The sequence below is a fragment of the Pleurodeles waltl genome, chromosome 8 (assembly GCF_031143425.1).
Source record: "Pleurodeles waltl isolate 20211129_DDA chromosome 8, aPleWal1.hap1.20221129, whole genome shotgun sequence".
In the NCBI taxonomy this organism is placed as follows: Eukaryota; Metazoa; Chordata; class Amphibia; order Caudata; family Salamandridae; genus Pleurodeles; species Pleurodeles waltl.
Genome location: NC_090447.1, coordinates 299,173,271 through 299,196,133, shown reverse-complemented (window position 1 = coordinate 299,196,133; position 22,863 = coordinate 299,173,271). Strand labels below are relative to the sequence as shown.

The following is a 22,863-nucleotide window of genomic DNA, read 5'->3' as shown; positions in this document are numbered from 1 at the left end:
TAAGTAAATGTAAAGATATCACTGAAAAGTGATATAAAGGGGGTCATTCTGACCCTGGCCGGCGGCAGAAGCCGCCGGCCTGGCTGGAACCGCCAGAATACCGCTGCGCGGTCAAAAGACCGCCGCGGGTATTCTGGGTTTCCCGCTGGGCTGGCGGGCGACCGCCAGAAGGCCGCCCGCCAGCCCAGCGGGAAACACCCTTCCATGAGGATGCCGGCTCCGAATGGAGCCGGCGGAGTGGAAGGGGTGCGACGGGTGCAGTTGCACCCGTCGCGATTTTCAGTGTCTGCATGGCAGACACTGAAAATCATGGTGGGGCCCTGTTACGGGGGCCCCTGCAGGGCCCATGCCATTGGCATGGGCACTGCAGGGGCCCCCAGGGGCCCCACGACACCCCATACCGCCATCCTGTTCCTGGCAGCCAAAACCGCCAGGAACAGGATGGCGGTCGGAATCCCCATGGCTGCGCCGCCATGGAGGATTCCCCAGGGCAGCGGGAAACCGGCGGTACACCGCCGGTTTTCCGTTTCTGACCGCGGCTGTACCGCCGCGGTCAGAATGCCCAAGGGAGCCCCGCCAGCCTGTTGGCGGTGCTCCCGCGGTCGTTGGCCCTGGCGGATTTTACCGCCAGGATTAGAATGACCCCCAAAGTCTCTTTCAAGCACAAAGTACCTGGTTCGCGTGAAAAATCTCCGCAAAGGGCTGCGGAGGAGGAAAAGTGTGGAAACAAAGGGGTGTGCGTCGATTTCTCGGGCCGCACATGGCGATGCTTCGTTTAGTTTCCGTGCAGGGACGGCTGTGTGCCGATTTTCGGCGCTCAGTCGTGGATCCTCTTCGGGTTGCGGGGTTTTCAGACACCCCAGGGTCTGTGCGTGGAATCCTGAACTTACAGAGCGAAGTCACACGTGCTGCGTCGATCCGGTGGGCGTTGCATGGAAGTTTCTCCCGCACAGCAGGTGCTGCGTCGATTCCCCTCTGGAAGTCAGGCTGCATCATCCCTCGGCTGTGCGTTGATCAGGTGGGCCGTGCGTCGAAGTTCTGGTTGCAACGCAGGCGCCACGTCGATCTTCTGCTTGCGAAGTCACGCTACATCGTTACAGTTCGGCGTGCAGTGAATTTCTCACCGCGGGCAGGCTGTGCGTCGGATCTAGCAAGCTGTGCTTCAAATTTTCGCCGCACAAGGAGTCCAGTTGCAAGAGAGAAGCCTTTTTGGTACTGAGACTTCAGGGAACAGGAGGCAAGCTCTATCCAAGCCCTTGGAGAGCACTTTTTCACCACAGCCAGAAAGCAGCAAGGCAGCAGGGCCACAGCAAGGCAGCAGTCCTTCACAGAAAGCAGTCAGGTGAGTCCTTTGGGCAGCCAGGCAGTTCTTCTTGGCAGGATGCAGGTTCTGGTTCCAGTTTTCTTCTCCAGGAAGTGTCTGAGTTGGAAGGGGTGGACGCCCTGTTCATCTATCCCAATGTGCCTTAGAAGTGGGGGATACTTCAAAGAGTGGCTTAGAAGTGCACAAGGTCCCCTTTCAGTTCAATCCTGTCTGCCAGGGTCCCAGTAGGGGGTGTTGCAGTCCATGTGTGAGAGCAGGCCCTCCACCCTTCCAGCCCAGGAAGACCCATTCAAAAAGCAAATGTATGCAAGTGAGGCTGAGTATCCTGTGTTTGGGGTGTGTCTGAGTGAATGCACAAGGAGCTGTCAACTAAACCCAGACAGACGTGGATTGTAAGGCACAAAAAGATTTAAGTGCACAGAAATGCCCACTTTATTAAATCCAACTTCACCAGTCAGCAGGATTTTATATCATCATTCTGGCCATACTAAATATGACCTTCCTACTCCTTTCAGAACAGCAGCTACCACTCAAACAATGTGGGCAGCCCCAATTTTAGCCTATGAAGGGAGCAGTCCTCACAGCAGTGTAAAAACGAATTAGGGAGTTTTACACTACCAGGCCATGTAAACTACATAGGTACATGTCCTGCCTTTTGCCTACACAGCACCCTGCCCTATGGTTTTCCTAGGGCATACCATAGGGGTGTCTTATATGTAGATAAAGGGGAGTTTAGGCTTGGCAAGTACTTTTAAATGCCAAGTCGAATTGGCAGTGAATCTGCACACACAGGCCTTGTAATGGCAGGCCTGAGACAAGGTTAAGGGGCTACTTAAGTGGGTGGCACAATCAGTGATGCAGGCCCACTAGTAGCATTTAATCTACAGGCCCTGGGCACATATAGTGCTCACTACTAGGGACTTAGAAGTGAATTAAAATAGTCCAATTCGGTATGATCCAATGTTATCATGTTTAAAGGGAGAGAGCATATGCATTTTAGCTCTGGTTAGCAGTGGTAAAGTACACAGAATCTAAAAACCAGCAAAAACAGTGTCCAAAAAGTAGAGCGAGGCAGGCAAAAAGTTAGGGGTGACCACCCTAAGGCTGTCAGGTCTAACATTTACCTTTGTAAATTGGGCCCAACACTGTAGTTGACCCAGAGGGCAGATATGTGGTGGTTGCAGGTAGACTTGATGGCAGAGACATAAACATAGGGAATGTATATGGCCCCAATGTAGAACAGAGTGCCTTCTTGGCAAAGCTGTCAGCCCTACTAGCCCCCTTTCTTAACTCACTCCATTTTAACTGCGTAAATCGCTCTATATATCACTCCCCCCGCTGTGCGAATCCTCAACATACAGTATAGCCTGTGAATTTACAGAATGGCAAGAGAGGTGGAGCCTCGAAGACTCCTGAAGATGAAGGCATCCCCAGTCATGAGTCTACTCATTTTTTCAATTATACATGACTCACATGTATGACTGGACACAGTTTTGTGCACACCTGACATCCATAGCCTAATCCACAACATAGAATACCTAGCCCGTCCCATCTCTGATCAGAATCTGGTCCTGTTACATCAGCAGTGGCAAAGGCCATCCCCAAAAATCTGTACTTGGAGGCTGAAACTTGAATCCCTTGAAAATAAGTTTTTCAGGAAGACGATCAGGGAAAAGCTGGGGACATTTTTTTCTCACAATGCTGGAACAGCCTCATTCCCCCATATGGAATGGGATGCTTTTAATTCAGCCCTTCGGGGTTATTGTTTTGCTAAGTCTGTGGGCGTCTGGACCACATTACTCCGGGAGATCACTATTTCAGAAGAAGAACTCAGAGAGTTGGAATAGCAAAGAGCTGGACACCCAGAACTGCACAAGACTTTACTAGATGTGACAAAAAAAGTAGCAATGTATATTATGAAGCTTCGATGTTTCGACTACAGGGCCTATATGGAGAGGGCGCATGCAGAATGTGATCACACTGGGCATTTACTGGCCTGGGTTGCAAACCCCATCAAGAGGAGCTCAGTCACAGAACAAATGGAGATGAGGGAAACATCCTCAATACCCAAAACAACATTAAGCAATGTTTTCTTCAATACTATTGAGAATTATACAGAAGCAAAATATCATAAGATGAAAGAGCGCTCCCGTCCCTCCTTTTGTCGATCGCTCTTCTGCAACTAACTGCGGAGGAGGCAGAGGAGTTGGGAGGGGATATTGCCTTGCAGGAAGTCAAAGTGGCAATCAAGGGACTAGGCAGGGGAAAAACCCCAGGATCCAATTGATTTCCAGTGGAGCTCTACTTCACATATGCTGAGGAACTGGCTCCTAAACTGGTTAACTTCTACAGGGCCACAAGGGACTCTGGGAGTCTGCTACAGACTACCAGAGAAGCACTAGTGATATCTCTATTAAAGCCTGGTAAACCTGCAACTGATTGCAAGACATGTCAACCGTTGTCTATGTTAAACACTGACTACAAGATCCTAAGTAAAATCCTAGCCACCAGGTTATTGCCACTGATGATCAAACTAATACATCTTGAATAAGCGGGATTCATCCCTGGGAGAAATATGGCTTTAAATGTGAGGAGACTGCTAATGCTGTTGGAAGTCACCACCTATGACATAGAGAAGGCCGCCATTCTTGCTTGAAAAGGATTTTGACAGCTTGGAATGGAGCTACCTGTATAGGGTCATGTTGCATATGCACCTGGGCAGTGACTTTGTGGCCTAGATCAGGTTATTACAAACCCAACATCTAGAATCCTTACGGGTCAGACCATCCCAGATAGCTATACAGTCGAGTGTGGGACAAGACAGGATTCCCCTCTCTCACCCTTGCTCTTTGCACTGGCCATGGAACCTCTTGCAAGCCTGGCCAGGACGAGAACCCGCTATAGGGGATACAGATGGGCACACTCAAGCACCTAGCACTATATGAAGATGACCTCCTGCTTTTTCTGAACGATACAGGGAGGGAGCGCAAGGGGGCCAAACATATGCTAGAAGACTTCGGGACCTTATCAGGTTCAAAGGTAAACTGGGGAAAAAAACTGATTGTTTCCCACCAATGTAGATGTCAGGGCACCTGAGGGCCTGGGAGACCTTCAATGAGAGTCTTGAAGCTTGTCATATTTGGGAGTCAAAATCTTTCACACCCAGACTGATATATTAGAGGGGAACCTGGGTCTAACAGTGAGGGAATTAAAGGTGCACATTGATTTTTGGAAGGTACTTCTTGTTAGAAATGGGGTCTTTGGTTGACAGTCAGGTTACCCCCTGTTCAAGCAAGAACCCTCACTCTAGTCAGGGTAAAAGAGAATCACCCTCAGCTAACCCCTGCTTACCCACTTGGTATCTTGGCAAAGCAGTAGGCTTAACTTCAGAGTGCTAAGTGTAAAGTATTTGTACCAAAACACACAGTAATTCAATGAAAATACTACAAAATGACACAACACAGGTTTAGAAAAATAGGAAATATTTATCTAAACAAAACAAGACCAAAACGACAAAAAATCCCCAATACACAAGTCAAGTTATCAACTAAATATCAAAAAGAGTCAAACACACACTAACGCTGTCAGCGTGAAAAAGTACCTTGGGTGCATCAAAAGTAACCCCGCACGGGCGAGTGCACGTCAAAAGGGCTTGGGATGCATTGATTCCACTCACTAGCGGGACCGTGAGTCGTTTCTCCTTTCACCGGGTCAGAGTGCGTCGTTTCTTCTCTCTGCAGGAGAGTGATGCGTCAATCCGGTCAGCACTCTCGGGTCCGGGCAGGCCTTGCATTGTTTTTCCACGCCCAGCAGGACTTAAGTGGGAAATCCAGCCGCACGATGATTCGAAAACCCTGCAGCGCAGGTTGTGATCTCCCAGCCTCCGTTGGCGATGCTGAGTGTCGTTTCTCTTGCTCCGTGGATCAATTCTTCGATTACGTTTCCTGCGAGCGTTGTTTCTCAGCTGCGGAGCCGGCAGCGCGTCGGTTCTTCAGCCGCAGATCGGAGTTGCGTTGATCTTTTCCCCGCATGGTGCTCTGTGCGTAGATTTCCTTGTCTTTAGGCTGCCAGCTTCTTCTTTCAGGGTCCCAGGAACTGGATGGGCACCACAGGGCAGAGTAGGAGTCTCTCCAGAGACTCCAGGTGCTGGCAGAGAGAAGTCTTTGCTGTCCCTGAGACTTCAAACAACAGGAGGCAAGCTCTAAATCAAGCCCTTGAAGAGCTCTTCTCAAGATGGAAGGCACACAAAGTCCAGTATTTGCCCTGTTACTCTGGCAGACCCAGCAACTGCAGGATAGCTTCACAAAGCACAGTCATAGGCAGGGCAGCTCTTCTTCCTCCGCTCTTCAGCTCTTCTCCAGGCAGAGGTTCCTCTTGTTTCCAGAAGTGTTTCTCAAGTCTGTGGTTTTGGGTGACCTTCTTATACCAAAGTTGTCCTTTGAAGTAAGCCTACTTCAAAGTAAAGTCTCTTTTGAATGTGAAATCCTGCCTTGCCCAGGCCAGGCCCCATACACTTACCAGGGGGTTGGAGATTGCATTGTGCACAGCCATTTCAGGTGTGAGTGACCACTCCTCCCCTCCCTCCTAGCACTGATGGCTCATCAGGATATGCAGGCAACACCCCAAATCCCTTTGTGTCACTGTCTAGTGTGAGGTGCAACCAGCCCAACTGTCAAACTCTCCCAGACAGGGAATCCACAAACAGGCAGAGTCACAGAAATGGTATAAGCAAGAAAATGCTCACTTTCTAAAAGTGGCATTCTCAAACACACAGTCTTAAAATCAACTTTACTAAAATATGTATTTTTAAATTTTGAGCTCAGAGACCCCAAACTCCACATGTCCATCCGCTCCCAAAGGGAATCTACACTTTAATCAGATTTAAAGGTAGCCCCTATGTTAACCTATGAGAGGGACAGGCCTTGCAACAATGAAAAACGAATTTAGCAATATTTCACTGTCAGGACATATAAAACACATTACTATATGTCCTACCTTAACCCCTTAGCCGCTGGGCCATTCCCCCCCCCCAGTGCTGAGCCCTTTTTTGGCTATTTGGGGTAGTTCGCGCTTAGGCCTTCATAACTTTTGGAGCACAGAAGCTATCCACGCCAAATTTGCGTCCTTTTTTTCCAACATCCTAGGGATTCTAATGGTACCCAGAGTTTGTGGTTTCCCCTGGAGGAGACCAAGAAATTAGCCAAAATACAGTGAAAATTTAGTTTTTTCCAAAACAATGGGAAGAAAGGGCTGCCGAAGAAGGCTTTTGTTTTTTTCCCTGAAAATGCCATCAACAAAGGGTTTCTAGTGCTGAAATCACCATCTTCCCACCTTTCAGGAGCGGGCAGACTTGAATCAGAAAACCACATTTTTCAACACAAATTTGGCATTTTACTGGGACATACCCCATTTTTACTATTTTTGGTGCTTTCAGCCTCCTTCCAGTTAGTGACAGGAATGGCTGTGAAACCAATGCTGGATCCAGGAAAGCTAAACATTTCTGAAAACTAGACAAAATTCAGAATTCAGCAAGGCGTCATTTGTGTAGATCCTACGAGGTTTTCCTACAGAAAATAACAGCTGAAATAAAAAAATATAGAAATTGAGCTGAAAATAACAGCCATTTTTCTTTATGTTTTACTCTGTAACTTTTTCCTGCAATGTCAGATTTCTGAAAGCAATATACCATTTTGTCTGCTGGCCTCTTCTGGTTGCGGGGATATAAAGGGCTTGTAGGTTCATCAAGAACCCTAGGTACCCAGAGGCAATAAATGAGCTGCAGCCTGCAGTTGGTTTTCATTCTATACTGGGTATACAGCAATTCATTTGCTGAAATATGAAGAGTGAAAAGTAGGTATCAAGAAAACCTTTGCATTTCCAAATTGGGCTCAAGATGAGGTTTTGAGGAGCAGTGGTTATTTGCACATCTCTGAATTCCTGGGAGCCCATACTAGCATGTGAATTACAGGGCATTTCTCAAATAGACGTCTTTTTTACACACTGTCTTATATTTGGAAGGAAAAAATGTAGAGAAAGATAAGGGGCAATAACACTTGTTTTGCTATTCTATGTTCCCGCAAGTCTCCAGATAAAAATGATACCTCACTTGTGTGGGTAGGCCTAGCGCCCGCAACAGGAAATGCCCCAAAACGCAACGTGGACACATCCCATTTTTTTGACAGAAAACAGCTGTTTTTTGCAAAGTGACTAGCTGTGGATTTTGGCCTCTAGCTCAGCCGGCACCTAGGGAAACCTACCAACCCTGTGCATTTTTGAAAACTAGAGACCTAGGGGAATCCAAGATGGGGTGACTTGTGGGGCTCTGACCAGGTTATGTTACCCAGAATCCTTTGCAAACCTCAAAATGTGGATAAAAAAACACGTTTTCCTCTCATTTCGGTGACAGAAAGTTCTGGAATCTGAGAGGAGCCACAAATTTCCTTCCACCCAGCGTTCCCCTAAGTCTCCCGATAAAAATGATACCTCACTTGTGTGGGTAGGCCTAGCGCCCGCGACAGGAAATGCCCCAAAACACAATGTGGACACATCACATTTTTTGACAGAATACAGAGCTGTTTTTTGCAAAGTGCCTACCTGAAGATTTTGGCCTCTAGCTCAGCCGGCACATAGGGAAACCTACCAAACCTGTGTATTTTTGAAAACTAGAGACCTAGAGGAATCCAAGATGGGGTGACTTGTGGGGCTTTGACCAGGTTCTGTTACCCAGAATCCTTTGCAAACCTCAAAACGTGGCTAAAAAAACATGTTTTCCTCACATTTCGGTGACAAAAAGTTCTGGAATCTGAGAGGAGCCACAAATTTCCTTCCACCCAGCGTTCCCCCAAGTCTCCCGATAAAAATTATACCTCACTTGTGTGGGTAGGCCTAGCACCCACAACAGGAAATGCCCCAAAACACAACGTGTACACATCCCATTTTTTGACAGAAAACAGAGCTGTTTTTTGTAAAGTGCCTACCTGTAGATTTTGGCCTATAGCTCAGACGGCACATAGGGAAACCTACCAAACCTGTGCATTTTTAAAAACTAGAGACCTAGGGGAATCCAAGATGGGGTGACGTGTGGGGCTCGGACCAGGTTCTGTTACCCAGAATCCTTTGCAAGCCTCAAAACGTGGCTAAAAAAACACGTTTTCCTCACATTTCAGTGAGAGAAAGTTCTGGAATCTGAGAGGAGCCACAAATTTCCTTCCACCCAGCGTTCCCCCAAGTCTCCCGATAAAAATGATACCTCACTTGTGTGGGTAGGCCTAGCGCCCGCGACAGGAAATGCCCCAAAACATAACGTGGACACTTCCCATTTTTTGACAGAAAACAGAGCTGTTTTTTGCAAAGTGCCTACCTGTAGATTTTGGCTTCTAGCTCAGCCGGCACATAGGGAAACCTACCAAACCTGTGCATTTTTTAAAACTAGAGACCTAGGGGAGTCCAAGATGGGGTGACTTGTGGGGCTTTGACCAGGTTCTGTTACCCAGAATCCTTTGCAAACCTAAAAACGTGGCTAAAAAAACACGTTTTCCTCACATTTCAGTGACAGAAAGTTCTGGAATCTGAGAGGAGCCACAACTTTCCTTTGACCCAGCGTTCCCCCAAGTCTCCCGATAAAAATGATACCTCACTTGTGTGGGTAGGCCTAGCACCCGCGACGGGAAATGCCCCAAAACACAACGTGGACACATCACATTTTTTCATAGAAAACAGTGCCTACCTGTGGATTTTGGCCTCTAGCTCAGCCGGCACCTGGGGAAACCTAGCAAACCAGCGCATTTTTGAAAACTAGAAACCCAGGGGAATCCAAGATGAGGTGACTTGTGGGGCTCTGACCAGGTTCTGTTACCCAGAATCCTTTGCAAACCTCAAAATATGGCTAAAATAACACGTTTTCCTCACATTTCGGTGACAGAAAGTTCTGGAATCTGAGAGGAGCCACACATTTCCTTCCACCCAGCGTTCCCCCAAGTCTCCCGATAAAAATGATACCTCACTTGTGTGGGTAGGCCTGGTGCCCGCAACAGGAATAGATCACACAACGGTCAATGTTGGTCCTTACATGAGGCAGCTGTTGACCCTGGGGTGATCCATTCCTGACGCAGGCACTAGGTGTAGGCACTCAAGTGGGGTAGTGTTTTTATCAGGACAGGTGAGGAGTCACTGGGTGGTAGGAATTTTGTGGATCCCAGCATATTCCTGCAGTTTGTGTGACAGAAATGCGAGAAAAAAAGAGTTTTTATTCAACATTTCGGCTTTACAGGGTATTCTGGGTAAGAAAACTTTGGGGAATCCACACAAGTCACACCTCTGTGGACTCCCCCGAATGTCTAGTTTCCAGAAATGTTTGGGTTTAGTGTGTTTCTCTATATGGCCGCCAAACCCAGGACCAAAAACACAGGTGCCTGCCTTACAAAACCAGTTTGTTTTGCCATAGATAATTTTGATGTCTCCACAATACGATTTGGGTGGTGGAATTTGGGGCTGAACTAAATTGGGGAGCTCCCAAGAGAGCACTCTCTCTCTCTCTGCTTGCCGCTGCATTCACCTGCTCTCTGGGTTGGGCTATCCCACTATTACCCAGTTGCACAAACAGCTTGCGAAGGGACAGCAGGACTGTCCTCGTCACCTCCCTCATAATGTACTGGAAGAGGAGTTATCGAATGGGACTCCTCCGACTGAAAAATCACTCCCAGAGTTTGCGCCATTGTCCTATCCCTCAGATGCTGTCTCAGTATCTGATGTCTCAGTCTCTGATCCTATGTCAGAGCTGTCCTCTATAACCCGAGTGCCGGCAGCAGTCATCCATCAAGATGCCATCTCTGCTATTGACTAAACTGTTGCTCTAAAACAGTAGCCTACGTAGACAGTCACAAAATCGATGGTGTGTGTGAGATACGTGCAACAGTAGAGGCCACCTTACATGCGCTTCTTCCCTCAATCAGCACGTTCTTTCAAGACACTCAAAAAACACCTTCTCACATACCATTCGTCACAGTCTTTAGCACCTCCTGCGCCCAGTCCAACAATCATTATTGGTGCTCCCACTCCCTCCTCCTCGGATTCCCTCATTACCACCCAGCAAAAGTGCCCTTCATCTCTCCATAGCCACCCTCCACCCCGCACATACATTTCATTGGTATTATAGCGCAGGTAATGGCTGACTTTACTAATGTACTCAGCTATTTACATAAAATACAGATTTGCTCTTTGCAGTAGGCATATAAACCTTCTGCGCTTCTTTATGGCACTAAAACTGCCCCTAGACAAGTCTGACCCTTTTCCCCCCAGGGAAACCACACACATATTGACAAAAGTGATATATATATGACAGCCAACCACCTGAAACTCAACTCAAGCAAAACCGAAATAATACTCTTTGGCCCACACAAAAACACCTGGGAACCCTCATGGTGGCCCAACACGCTAGGCCCTGCACCCACCCCCGCCAACCATGCATGCAACCTCGGCATCATCCTAGACTCCTCCCTCTCGATGACCCAACAAATCAACGCTCTCACCTCCTCATGCTTCAACACACTCCGTATACTGAAAAAAACATTCAAATGGATCCCCACAGAGACCAGAAAAACTGTTACTCACGCACTCATCGGCAGTATACTTGATTAAGGAAACGCCCTCTACGCCGGCACCACTCTAAAACTCAAGCGCAAACTACAGCGCATCCAGAACTCAGCAGCACGACTCATCCTAGACCTCCCCCGACACGAACACATCTCTCCACACCTCAAATCCCTCCACTGCCTCCCCATTGACAAAAGGATCACCTTCAAGATCCTCATCCTCGCACACAAATCACTCCACAACACAGGCCCTGCCTAACTCAACGAGAGTCACCTTCCACACCCCCACACGAAACCTCCGCTCAGCTGACCTCTCTCTCGCCTCTGTCCCCCGCATCAAACACACCACTACGGGGGCAGATCCTTCTCCTACCTTGCACCCAAAACATGGAACGCCCTCCCAACCCACCTTCGCAAGACCCAAAACCTACTACTTTTCAGGAAGGGCCTCAAAACCTGGCTTTTCGAACAGGGATCCTCCCAGCCCCTTCCCCCCCCCCCCCCCCCCCCAGCGCCTTGAGACCCTCACGGGTGAGTAGCGCGCTTTATAAATCTCTTTGATTGATTGATTGATATATATATAGATCTATCTCTCTATATATATATATCTATCTACATAGATATATCCATGTACATAGATATATCTACATAGATATATCTATCTATATATAGATCTATTTTTTTAGTTGTTGTATGGTTTCCTTGGGGGGCAAAATGTCGCCCAGGGAAACCCTACAACATCTAAAAAAAATATTGCCCCCACAGGGGGTCGCCCTGCCCATGGGCGACCCCCTGTCCATTTATTTTTATTTTTTTTTAAATCCCGGGGGGGGGGGGCAGCCCGTTTTCCGAGGGGGCCGACCCCCCCAAGTGAAATCCCTGGCGTCTAGTGGTGTTTCCTGGCCCTGATCGCAGCACAGCTGCGACCGGGGGCCAGGAAACTCTTTCAGAAAGGCCTCGTAAGAAAGGGGAGACTCTCTCCTTTCTTACGAGGCGTTCCCGAACGTGGGGAAGGCCGTTTTCCCCATCGGAGCAGGAAGCGGCCGCAAGGCTTCTTCCTGCTCCGATGGGGAAATCAACTTTGTAACGTCAGCGTGCCTCGCGGCGCGCTGACGTCACAAAGGTGTGGGGTGTGGGGGGGGAGGAGACACGGAAGCTTCTGTGTCTCCCGGGGTTATAAAAAAAATAAAAAAAAATATTTATTAACCCCCTCCCTGGTGTCGCCCACTGGTCGTGACCCGCACCAGGGAGGGAGTGTGGGCATCGGCCAGTGGCCGACGCCCGCAGCCAAACAGGTTAACCATACACTGCACCCTGCTCTTGGGGCTACCTAGGGCCTACCTTAGGGGTGTCTGACATGTAGGAAAAGGGAAGGTTTAGGCCTGGCAAGTGGGTACACTTGCCAAGTCGAATTTACAGTTAAAACTGCACACACAGACACTGCAGTGACAGGTCTGAGACATGATTACAGAGCTACATATTTGTGTGGCACAACCAGTGCTGCAGGCCCACTAGTCGCATTTGATTTACAGGCCCTGGGCACCTCTAGTGCACTGTACTAGGGACTTACTAATAAATCAAATATGCCAATCATGGATAAGCCAATTACATACACATTTTGCAAAGGAGCACTTGCACTTTAGCACTGGTTTGCAGCGGTAAAGTGCCCAAAGTAACAAAAACAGCAAAATCGGAGTCCAGCACACGTCAACAACCTGGGGAACAGAGGCAAAAAGTTAAGGGAGACCATGCCAAGGATGAAAAGTCTAACACTGTTACTGTCAGTAGCAGGATGAGAGGCTCTGCTGAAGATGGTGATATTTTCCCTCCTTCTGTACTTTATTGGGACGCTCTCAATCTGGGGCCCTAGAACACGCTTTCAAGATCTCAATACACTGATTATAGCCGTTATTTGGGGCCAGAGCTACAGGAGAGTATATTTGTCCACCTTACAATGCCCGACTACACAAGGGGACTTGGCTGTCCCTGACTATGAGGCGCATTACTTAGCGGCTCAGTTAGGCAATGATTGGTGGGTGACAAACCCCAGGGAAAGTGATGCGTCCCTGTGTCCCTGACCTGGATGACCTTGCTGGATTCTGTGCCTTCGTAAGACGTACACACAGAACCCTTACTTACTGGATTTACCAATAAAGATGCTAAAAATGTTATCTCACTGGGGCCACTGGGGAGGATTAGACATGTGGGTGACTGCAGGAGTCAGCAATGTGGGGGAACTCTGGAGCTAATGGCGGCCTTTCTCAAGCCTTGGAAATCAGACTCTACCAAGCCCAAACATCATCAATGTTGTCAATGCTTGAAGCTCTTGGCTGGTACCTACAAAATCATTACATGCTTATACAGAGCATTGAGAACAGATGCACTACAGCCCCTTGAGACCCTGAGGACCTGTTGGGAAGAAGACTTGGAGACACCACTGAAAAATAGTTGGGTACTATTGATAGGGTTCCTAAGTTATCTAAGGATGCACAATTTAAGTTGATCAATTTTTATGTTCTACACAGGACCTACCTCACCCCTGGGCGAATTAATCCATATTTTCATGAGATGAATGCCATTTGTCCTAGGTGTGATGAGATGATCGCAGTGCCTTTACACATGATGTGGTCTTTCCCGCTAATGTACTCCTTCTGGGAGGAGGTCACACTGGTAGTTGCTAATGTAATTGACAGGGAAGTCCCCAAAACCCTGAGTCATTGCCTGTTACATTGGTGCCCCTGTACTTCTAAAACCAAGGTTACCAGTAAGATCTGGCATTGATTCTAGTTAAACGAGAAATCACACGCCATTGGAAAGCTCTGGGTGGACCACAAGTAACCACTTGGCATAGGGTGCTTGAGATTTGGGTGAGTTATGAGGGGGCTATACTGCTATGGGAAGCACAGCATAGTATTGGAACATTGAAAAACGCCCTTGCATGGGAGGTGCTTATTGAGTCCTGAAGAATCTGGATCCCCTCCTCATAGGGGACCTCACTGGGGACTTCACATGGCCAGTTGCCTATGACACAGGGCACAAATTGAGGTCTCACCTGCCCCCAGACTGGGTCTGTCCCTTTGTTTCCATCAGTGTCATGAGGCAACATCCTAGACCGGTGACCATTTGGAAATTTGACCCCAAGGCATATTGATAAAGCATAAGCCTGGAAGTAATCCGATCATTCACTTGAACATTCCAAGACAAGGAGGGATGGTATGGGGGGGTTGGGAGGGTTAGCAGGAGTTTGCAGGGTTAGCCATTGCCTCAATAAGCAACTTATTCTAAATGATGTACTTTTAATGCTGGACTGGTAACTCAAGGCAAACTATGTTTTAACGGTTCTTTACTATGAAAAAAATAATAAAACCTGTTTAGGACATGAGCTCTAGTTACTTGAGATAACTCTAAATGGTGCAATTCTGTGGTTTTTAGAGTTTAAATGTTACATTGTTAGTGAACACCTAACCGTAACTTCACCTTAACTTTGGGTTTCTTTACAGACAGTGTATATATCTGACTATGTGAAATCTACTGAGAGAGCAGTTTTAAAATGAAAAAATTGTATAACAATTGAAAAACTATTCTGAAACAGATATACAAAGGCAGCCAGGATTAATATAAAGGCTAAAGTCCCTCCTGTAGTACATTATAAGGACATTGCAAGTTACAGAGTTCCATGACCATATACTGGAAAGAGACCAAAGGCTGAGCTTCTTTATAAGGTTACTGAACTCTGAGGTGACTTGCAGTACGCCAGGGGTACTTTATCCCATATGATCCATGGTCACACCATCACCTTTCCTACAAACCACTTAAAACCGTAGTGTGTAACTCTTTCATAAAAAAGAGCGAGCATGTTTGCAAACATGAAGAATAAAAATGAAACCTCTAGTGCAAAATTAAACATATCAAAAACCTGTTAGATATTTGTTGCAACCAGATATTAGAAAACGTTCAATACAAGTCAGTTAAAAAAAACAAAACGGTAGAAGCTTGGAATGTATAGAAACAGCAAAATGATTATAGCGTTACTCTATCTAATGAGTGCAAAAAATAAACATGTTCTTGCTGCTTTTCGTTTTAAGCAATTAATATAGAGCAGAAGAAAGAAAAGCAACTTCTCTTTTTGTTGTTTTAAACAGCTACTTCGTTTGTGCTCAATGACCTGATCTTCCTTTTTTCACCTCAGCTGCTGGCTCTGGCAGCTGGCATTGTGATGCCAGACCTCGACTGCAATAATGCATAATAGTCAAGTTCTGATTTTTTTTCTTTATATTCGGTGTGTGTGTTATTCACAAATCACAGATTATAAAGAAATTAGAGACTGCTGTTTGTGCAGGGATCGCAGAATTCTTGCATTATAAAGCAGTTCAACCACTGGGCCACAAGAGAGTGACTGGAGTAAACCAACTAACGACACCAAGAGGGAAATAGATTGTAAGACATTAACCCAAATCACCTCTTATTTCCTGGTCATTCTTGAACCACCGAAGTTCAGCCGCTGGTTTGCTCCCATTTGTCTTGCATGTAAGCTGGATCATATCTCCCTCCATTATTGGTGATTTAAACCCACTGATTTGGGGCTGTTCAGGAACGCCTGTCAAAATACAGAGAAGTGGTTCTATCAGGCTGTTTACATTTTATTGAACATTTATTCCTACATTACAAGTGGTCCATAATTCTTGATCATATCACTCACTACTCCTGGTACCACTAGCACTGGGCATGACACGTGTTGCATGGACATGACACTTGCAATACTTCCCCCACTCACATAAATCCTGCCCAAAATGTGCCTGAATGTGTGGAGAACTTGCAGGAATTGGTGAGGAAACAGCTACCTGAAGTCATTCTACATCCCAAGCAGTACATCCTGTAATTGGGTGAAAACTGTACATCACAGAAGGAATTTCAGCACTACTACCGAGGTCACTTGTCATCTTGTCCTTAATGATGGGAGGCTTAATTTCAAGTACTGAGAACATTTTGGGATTAGACACACATAGGGACTTATTTACAATCCCCTGCGCACTGCCGGAACTTCACTTTTAATGATGGTCCAGCAGCGCACCCTGCAGAGCCATATCTACAAGGTCAGTTAAAGCCACCCTGCATGGCTTTTCATGGCCTTGTAGATATGGAGTAAGGCAGTGCAGCCAAGTCACTGTTACCTTACATTGCAATAGGAAGGAGTGCCATGGGCGTTTCAGTGAGTGTTCCCACGTAATACCCATAGCATTTGACACGTTACCAGATTTACAATATGCTGCAAACCTGGGAATGTTTCAAAAGCCCACACCTCCTGAGGGGAGGCGTAAGGGAGGAGCAACAATAAGAAATAACTTTTTTCTCCTTGTTTTTTTCTCTTTCTTTGCTTTTGCTTTGAAATGTAGCAGCATTTGTTGACTTATCTAAGTACACAAAAAAGAAATTCTAATACACAACATGTAGCATAACATCGCAATTCAAACATAATATGGCATAACACAGTGTAATAGTGAAAACAGGCTACAACACAAAGTCAGGAATACAACACAACATCATTACCTCACAATAATGCAGCCCAAAAACATAAGAGCACAAAAAAACAACAGTATCCAAAATAAAATGCCACAAAAAATATGTACAACTATTTCTGTCACATATCACCTCCTCTAAAGTCCTATTTTCATATAATGGTGGTAAATTGTGCTTCCATTACACAAATCCTTGTTTGCCATCAAAGACATGAAAATGGCTCAAGTTAAAAATGTTTTGTGATGCGATCCTCTAATTGTAGCACAAATAAAATTGCTGTTATATCTGCATTTTTTTTAGATCAAATGTCATCTAGTAATAACTGGTCACATTTGCACAACTGTGAGTTTTGCAGGTCTGGCATGGAGAAAATGCAGTTTTAACATACCCTAAAATCAAAACCGCAGAAAAAAGAAGTTTAAATCACCCTAGGGGAAAACCGCATGGTGCCATAACTGTTTGACCTCGAGGCGATTTTGACTCCTATTATTTCCAAAGAGCTGGGAAAGCGGGTCTCAGACAACAGGTTATGCTACATTAATTGTAAGCACCACACGGACAGCGGCATTCCAGTTTGTGCTGCTAAATAACCATTTCACACGCTCGCAGGACACAATTAGGAGAAATCAGCATAGGGCTGAAAATTGCAGATGACTTGTTTGAACTCACCTTTCACTAGCGATAGTATTTTTTTGCGACTAATTGTTGCTTAAAAAATACTCATTATAATATCAGATCGCTTATGACTATTATTCAAATTCACTTGAATTCTTAAAAAAATAGCTTTTCAAAAGATTTGAAATGAAAGGTTTATATTCGTTAAGGGCCATGAATAGAGATAAAAGCATGAACTTACAGGGGCTGCAGAACATGTGCATTGGGAAATTAATATTTCCATTTCTGGGTGGAATCAAACTTGCTATTGTGAAACAAATTAATTGGATGCGTGTCATTAGCTTGACCGATTGCCACTTACTTAAATGCTGAAGTTGTCAGATTTCTTTGTAATGGCAAGTGACTGAACACATTTTGCGCAGTTGTCACAAAGGGAGTAAGACACAAATATATATCCCGTGCAAAAACGAATTCTCTGGATGAACACATTAAAACAATACTGTAATGATGACATTCTAACAATTACGTGGTTCCAGATTCCCTTTTCTGAAACATGGCCAGTTCTCTACAAAGAATAAGTAATACAAACGTTCTCTGGTTATTCTGTTTGACTATATACTATTCTATTAACTATAACAGTTTAAACTGTAAACATATAGATATTGAAAATAGTGGGCAGGGTAAATAAACATTAAGGACACGAGCAAACATCCATTTTATTTACTTTAAAGTTTATCATAGTATTATTCTGATTTGCAGAAATTGGAAGATGGAATTTTACAAATGCATATTGTGTTCATGATGGCAGATAATCCACCAGTATGGTGGATTTTGATCTGCTGAAAGTTTAGAAGAGAGGTAAAAACGTTAGATGCTTTTAAGAGAGAGTAGAGAGGTGACCTTCGGGTTTGCACACCTAAAGATATTACAAAAAACGTTAGAGTAAGTGGATAAATAGGGTGTGAAAAATCACCAACCACCCTCATATTTATAGAAGGTGCATTATAAGAAGTTTCTGCAGAGGGAAAAAGCGGCTGAGATTTTCCATTGGCAGAAATGACATACAATTCATCAGTTTAGGCGTTAAGCAGGTAATTGTTTAATTCAGGTGTGTATGGTTTGCATCTTCCACAAATGCCATGAATGTTCTCAACCTTCTCAATTCACAGAAGTTATCAAAGGAGGAGTATTTTAACGACTGTTAAAATGTATTCAAGACTTAAATCCTACATTTGCTCACAACCTTTATGTACCTCATTCATAAACCTTGTGGACCTGAGACAGAAAGCTATCTGTATACCTATTCAAGACTAGCAGGAAGACATGTAGCTCACCAAAGGAATATGAGATCATAGAATTTCTTCCTGTATGATTGCATTTCCACAATCACTAATTTAGGATTAGGGTTAGATTTGTGGACTGTCCAGGGGGTACAACCTGCAAGAGTAGATGGACACCCACAAACTTTCAGGTTTGTAAAAAGCCACATAACTTTCAGTGCTGGTTTACAACATTCAAAATGCTTGCAAAATAATTCCTAACAAGTGCAAGGGTAATTGAGTGAATGGGTGTCCAATGTGGAGATGGGGAAAGATCACCACTATATTTCAAGGAACTATATGAGATGGTTCCTCAGCAAAAAAATAATGTACTCCTGGAGAAAAAAAAAAAAAAAAAAAAAAAAACGTTAATACAATAAAGCAACTTTGTTTAAAATGTCTGCATATAGAAAGGTTTAACGCATGAAAATTATGCAGTGGTAATTATATGCATGCGAGTAATACTGAAAATATAAATCTAACAAGTCTCCAGGTGTACGCTTGGAAAAGTTTGAGAATTACATAAAAAGGAAGACATAATCTTGAAAGTTGAAATACTTCTAAAGGAGGGATACTTTTATTGTTTTTACTGTATCTGTGAATTAGCCTGTTTTGAACATATAATTGACTTTATGTATGTTAATACAGTATCACAATATACAGGTATGATGGGCTTTTCAGCATGAGTAGGTCTATGTTGGGACAGTGTATACATTTGGGGCAGACAGCCTAATGCCCATGATATCATGACAATTAGTCCCTACAAAGAGATTTGAAAACATTTACCATTATATTTGCATCCAGTGAGAAAGAAAACATGAGTTTCATGAGTGGTAAACAGAAGATAATATCACCCTATTTAAAGGGGAGTTGAGTTAAACATTTTCTAAAAGGCAGATAACTTTCTCAGGTGGAGAAAAAAACATGAACTGTATGGAGGTCCAAAACTGATTAGTCAACCTGTTTCAAACATTTGGGAAGGTTAGGAGGCTACCAGATTAAATGTCAGATTCAATTGACATAAACAAAATTCTTAGTGTAGCCTTTTATAACTAAGCAAATCCTTAAAAAAAGAGTCAAACTATTACACTTGCAGCATTTAGTTTAATTATCAGAATTGGACATTTATGTTAACAAATCCCTTTGAACCTCAGGGGTGTATCATGGTCAGTATGACTGGGGTGGGGATGTGAGCTTTAAATTTCCCAACAATCATGCTGGCATATCTCTTTAACATACATTATCTGAGAAGCAGGACATGAGGGGGGCTTAAGGGCAGTAGAAAGGGAGGGCAGTGTGGATTGTTAATGATACTTAAAATATTTGGTAAAATAACCAACATTTTTTAAGAACTTCTAAGCAGAGAGGAGTGTGTGTGTGTGCTTTAGTCTGTGTGTGCATACAAAAATCCTAGCTGAAATCTGAAAGACACCTCACTATGCTCGAGTGAAAGCTCATGTTCCCAATTATTTACTACATGATACAGTTATTATGGGGTGTAGCACCCCAAACACTACCCCCTGAAGCTACACCCCTATTGAAATTATTATTTTGTTATGTGAATGGAATTTTATGGAATGCAAGGAAAGAAAATTAAGAAACTAGGGGCCATAACTACAAAAAATAACTGCATTTCCTAATTGCTCTTTTTACCAAATCACAATTAGGAAAACAAAATTCATAATGTAAGAAAGCTTACAAACTTCAGACAATAATACCCAATGGGGTCACAAATTTGCAAATAGTTACCACTTTCTCTGAGGTGTCAGTAAGACATGAATGTTTTGCAACTGTAATATGGTCACAAAATATTCATACACACCTCTGCGAATCAGTATTAGGAAAGAACTGTCTAAGCATGACCCTTCCAAATACCGATTTTTGCAAACCCAAATTGCAATGCAGTAATTTTACCAAATTGCATTTTGGCATTTGTACATTAAAAAAAAACTTTTTTCTGATTGCAAATAGCCCAATTATTTTAATCGGGCCATTTGCGACCTCAAAAATGTCATGTTTATATAGCCCCAAGTAGTTCATAGATTACGTTCTTAGAGGAGGAATGAAATCATTTATTCAGGAAATACAGGTACCACAGTTACCAACATGTATATTAACATCTTATGGGTATTTGACCTTTCTATTATTGGAGAACATTTAAAGAAGGTCACATGCAATGTATTTGAGCACATATATGATATATCTGGTCCCTCAGGTTTGTTACTTCGATCTCTGTGTTTGAATGTAGATTGTGTGTCTGCTTATCCTTTTCAAATATTCATGACATTTTCATTACCATAATGTATATGGACAACAGCCAATTTCACCTTAAACTACAAGTTGGACCCACATACTACTAGTGTGCCAGGGAATGCCAGCAATATATCTTCTAGGAAAAGGATATCTATATTTACTTTATCACCTTGAAACTTTGGGACTGGTGTTTGAAAGATAAAGTGCATAGTCTGGTCTTTTTTTACCTCACCACCATCAAATACAGCAGGATTAACCTGGTTAAAAAGAAAGAACTAAGGGCCAGATGTAGGAAGCCGTTTGCATGGTGCAAACTGCGAAAATCGTAGTTTGCGTCATGCAAACAGCCTAACGCGATGCACATTCACAAATTGCGAGTCGGTATCGACTCGCAATTTGTGAATGCGACCCGCAAATAGGAAGGGGTGTTCCCTTCCTATTTGCGACTCGCATTGCAATTCAGAATTGCTTTGTGACCGCAAATGCGGTCGCAAAGTAACTCGCAGTTGCCACCAGTGTCACACTGGTGGTAACTCATTCGCAAAAGGGAAGGGGTTCCCAGGGGACCCCTTCCCCTTTGTGAATGTGGGCATAAAGGTTTTTTCAGAGCACGCAGTGGTCCAATGGACCACTGCCTACACTGAAAAAATGAAACCAAATGGTTTCGTAATTTTTTTCATTTTGCAACTCGTTTTCCTTTAAGGAAAACGGGCGGCAAAATGAAAAAAAATAAACTGCGTTATTGAAAAAGCAGTCACAGACATGGAGGTCTGCTGACTTCAGCAGGCCACCATCCCTGTGAGTGCAGGGACTCGCTATGGGGTCACAAAATGCGACCCACCTCATTAATATTGATGAGGTGGGTCTTTGCGACCCCATAGCGAGACGCAGACGGTATCTGAGACACCGTTCTGCATCCGAATTTGCGATTCAGAAACTGCGAGACGCAGCGACTCACAATTTCCGAATCGCAAATTCGGACCTTCCTACATCTGGCCCTAAGACGACTATTTCATAAAAAATATCCCTTTCCTCAGGTAATCAACATGATCAAGGGAATCAATTCCCAGTTTTTTATGCACCCCTGTCAAATTAATAACCACAGCAGCAAAGTAGTCTGCATAGCCACCTTGAAAAAGGTAATGAACAGGCATAATGGATTAAAAAAAACGTCAGCCAGTCTTTGGCATTAAATTGGGGAAATAAGAACATATAAATTCCACTTTAAAAGTTAATCACTGCTTTATAGTGGGGTACTAGTTACATTTTCAAACACTATGGAACGTACCTACGTGTCCTGGGGCAGGCGATCAGGCTGCCCTCTATTATGTCTTTTACAGGAATCTTACATTTAGCCACCTTATTTACGTCTGATGAAATGAAAACCAGATAGATGAAACATATTCTAATGCATCTAGAGACTTAAGCTCCTGACTCTGGAACTGTTGAATCTGTTTTGAAAACACAGGCCATTTGCATTTTAACTAGGCGCAGTTTTTCAGAAAAACTTTCCATTGTCAATATATAAACCTTCTCTATGCCTCCAGGGGACATTGGACAGTGAGATCTAGCTAACTGTCTGCTGTTCCCCATGTTATCTGAAGCATCATTTATACAGGTTTGACTTTTATTGAACATCACCTTCTTTGTCTGTCTCTACGTGCAAACCTCATGTTATCTTTCAGGAAGTGTTCTGAAACTATCAAAGTACAACATATGGTGCTTTACTAAACAAACAATCAATGATTACATATATATAAATTTAGAAAATGAGTGGCCTTCTAGAAGATCAAGAACATGTCTTGGTGAAGGTCAGAGTGAGGTTGCTAAATCCATATCAAATGCATTTCTCGATTGCACTTGGGAATGGATAAAAAACAAAACCCAGACAGATGAGCACTAAGGATTGACACCAGATTCTTGCATGGAACATCCTGTCACCTGATTTGTCCCCCGATATTTGATATATTTTAGGGCTTAGTGCTCTGAGCCACTGCCGGATTTAGAGGTTTTTAGCCTGAAGGCCTCTGTGCATCAAAGCTGCTGATGCAGGTATAAGGACAGCTAAGAATCTATTCTCTTTTTTCTGTGAATGTTGTGGAAATCAATACCCACAGGACTGTAAATACTCTTTTTAGTTTTGTGGTGGCTTCATAGAAAATATGAGGCTATGTGAGCAGTATGGCCTGATTCATAAAGATAAATTTACAATTTTGTGTAATGTTGCTATTTTTTTGTATTCACA

At 44.1% G+C, this 22,863-nt stretch overlaps 1 protein-coding gene across 2 annotated transcripts in view; it reads right to left on the bottom strand.

Annotated features, from left to right (window-relative positions):
* The window catches only part of CADM2 (cell adhesion molecule 2), a 1,888,160-nt gene that overhangs the window by 433,141 nt on the left and 1,432,156 nt on the right, over positions 1 to 22,863 (bottom strand). For both annotated transcript variants that reach the window (XM_069204145.1, XM_069204144.1), the window contains exon 5: positions 15,374 to 15,511. In XM_069204145.1, coding sequence (XP_069060246.1) covers positions 15,374 to 15,511 — 138 coding nt within the window. The remainder of the gene's footprint in view (positions 1 to 15,373; positions 15,512 to 22,863) is intronic.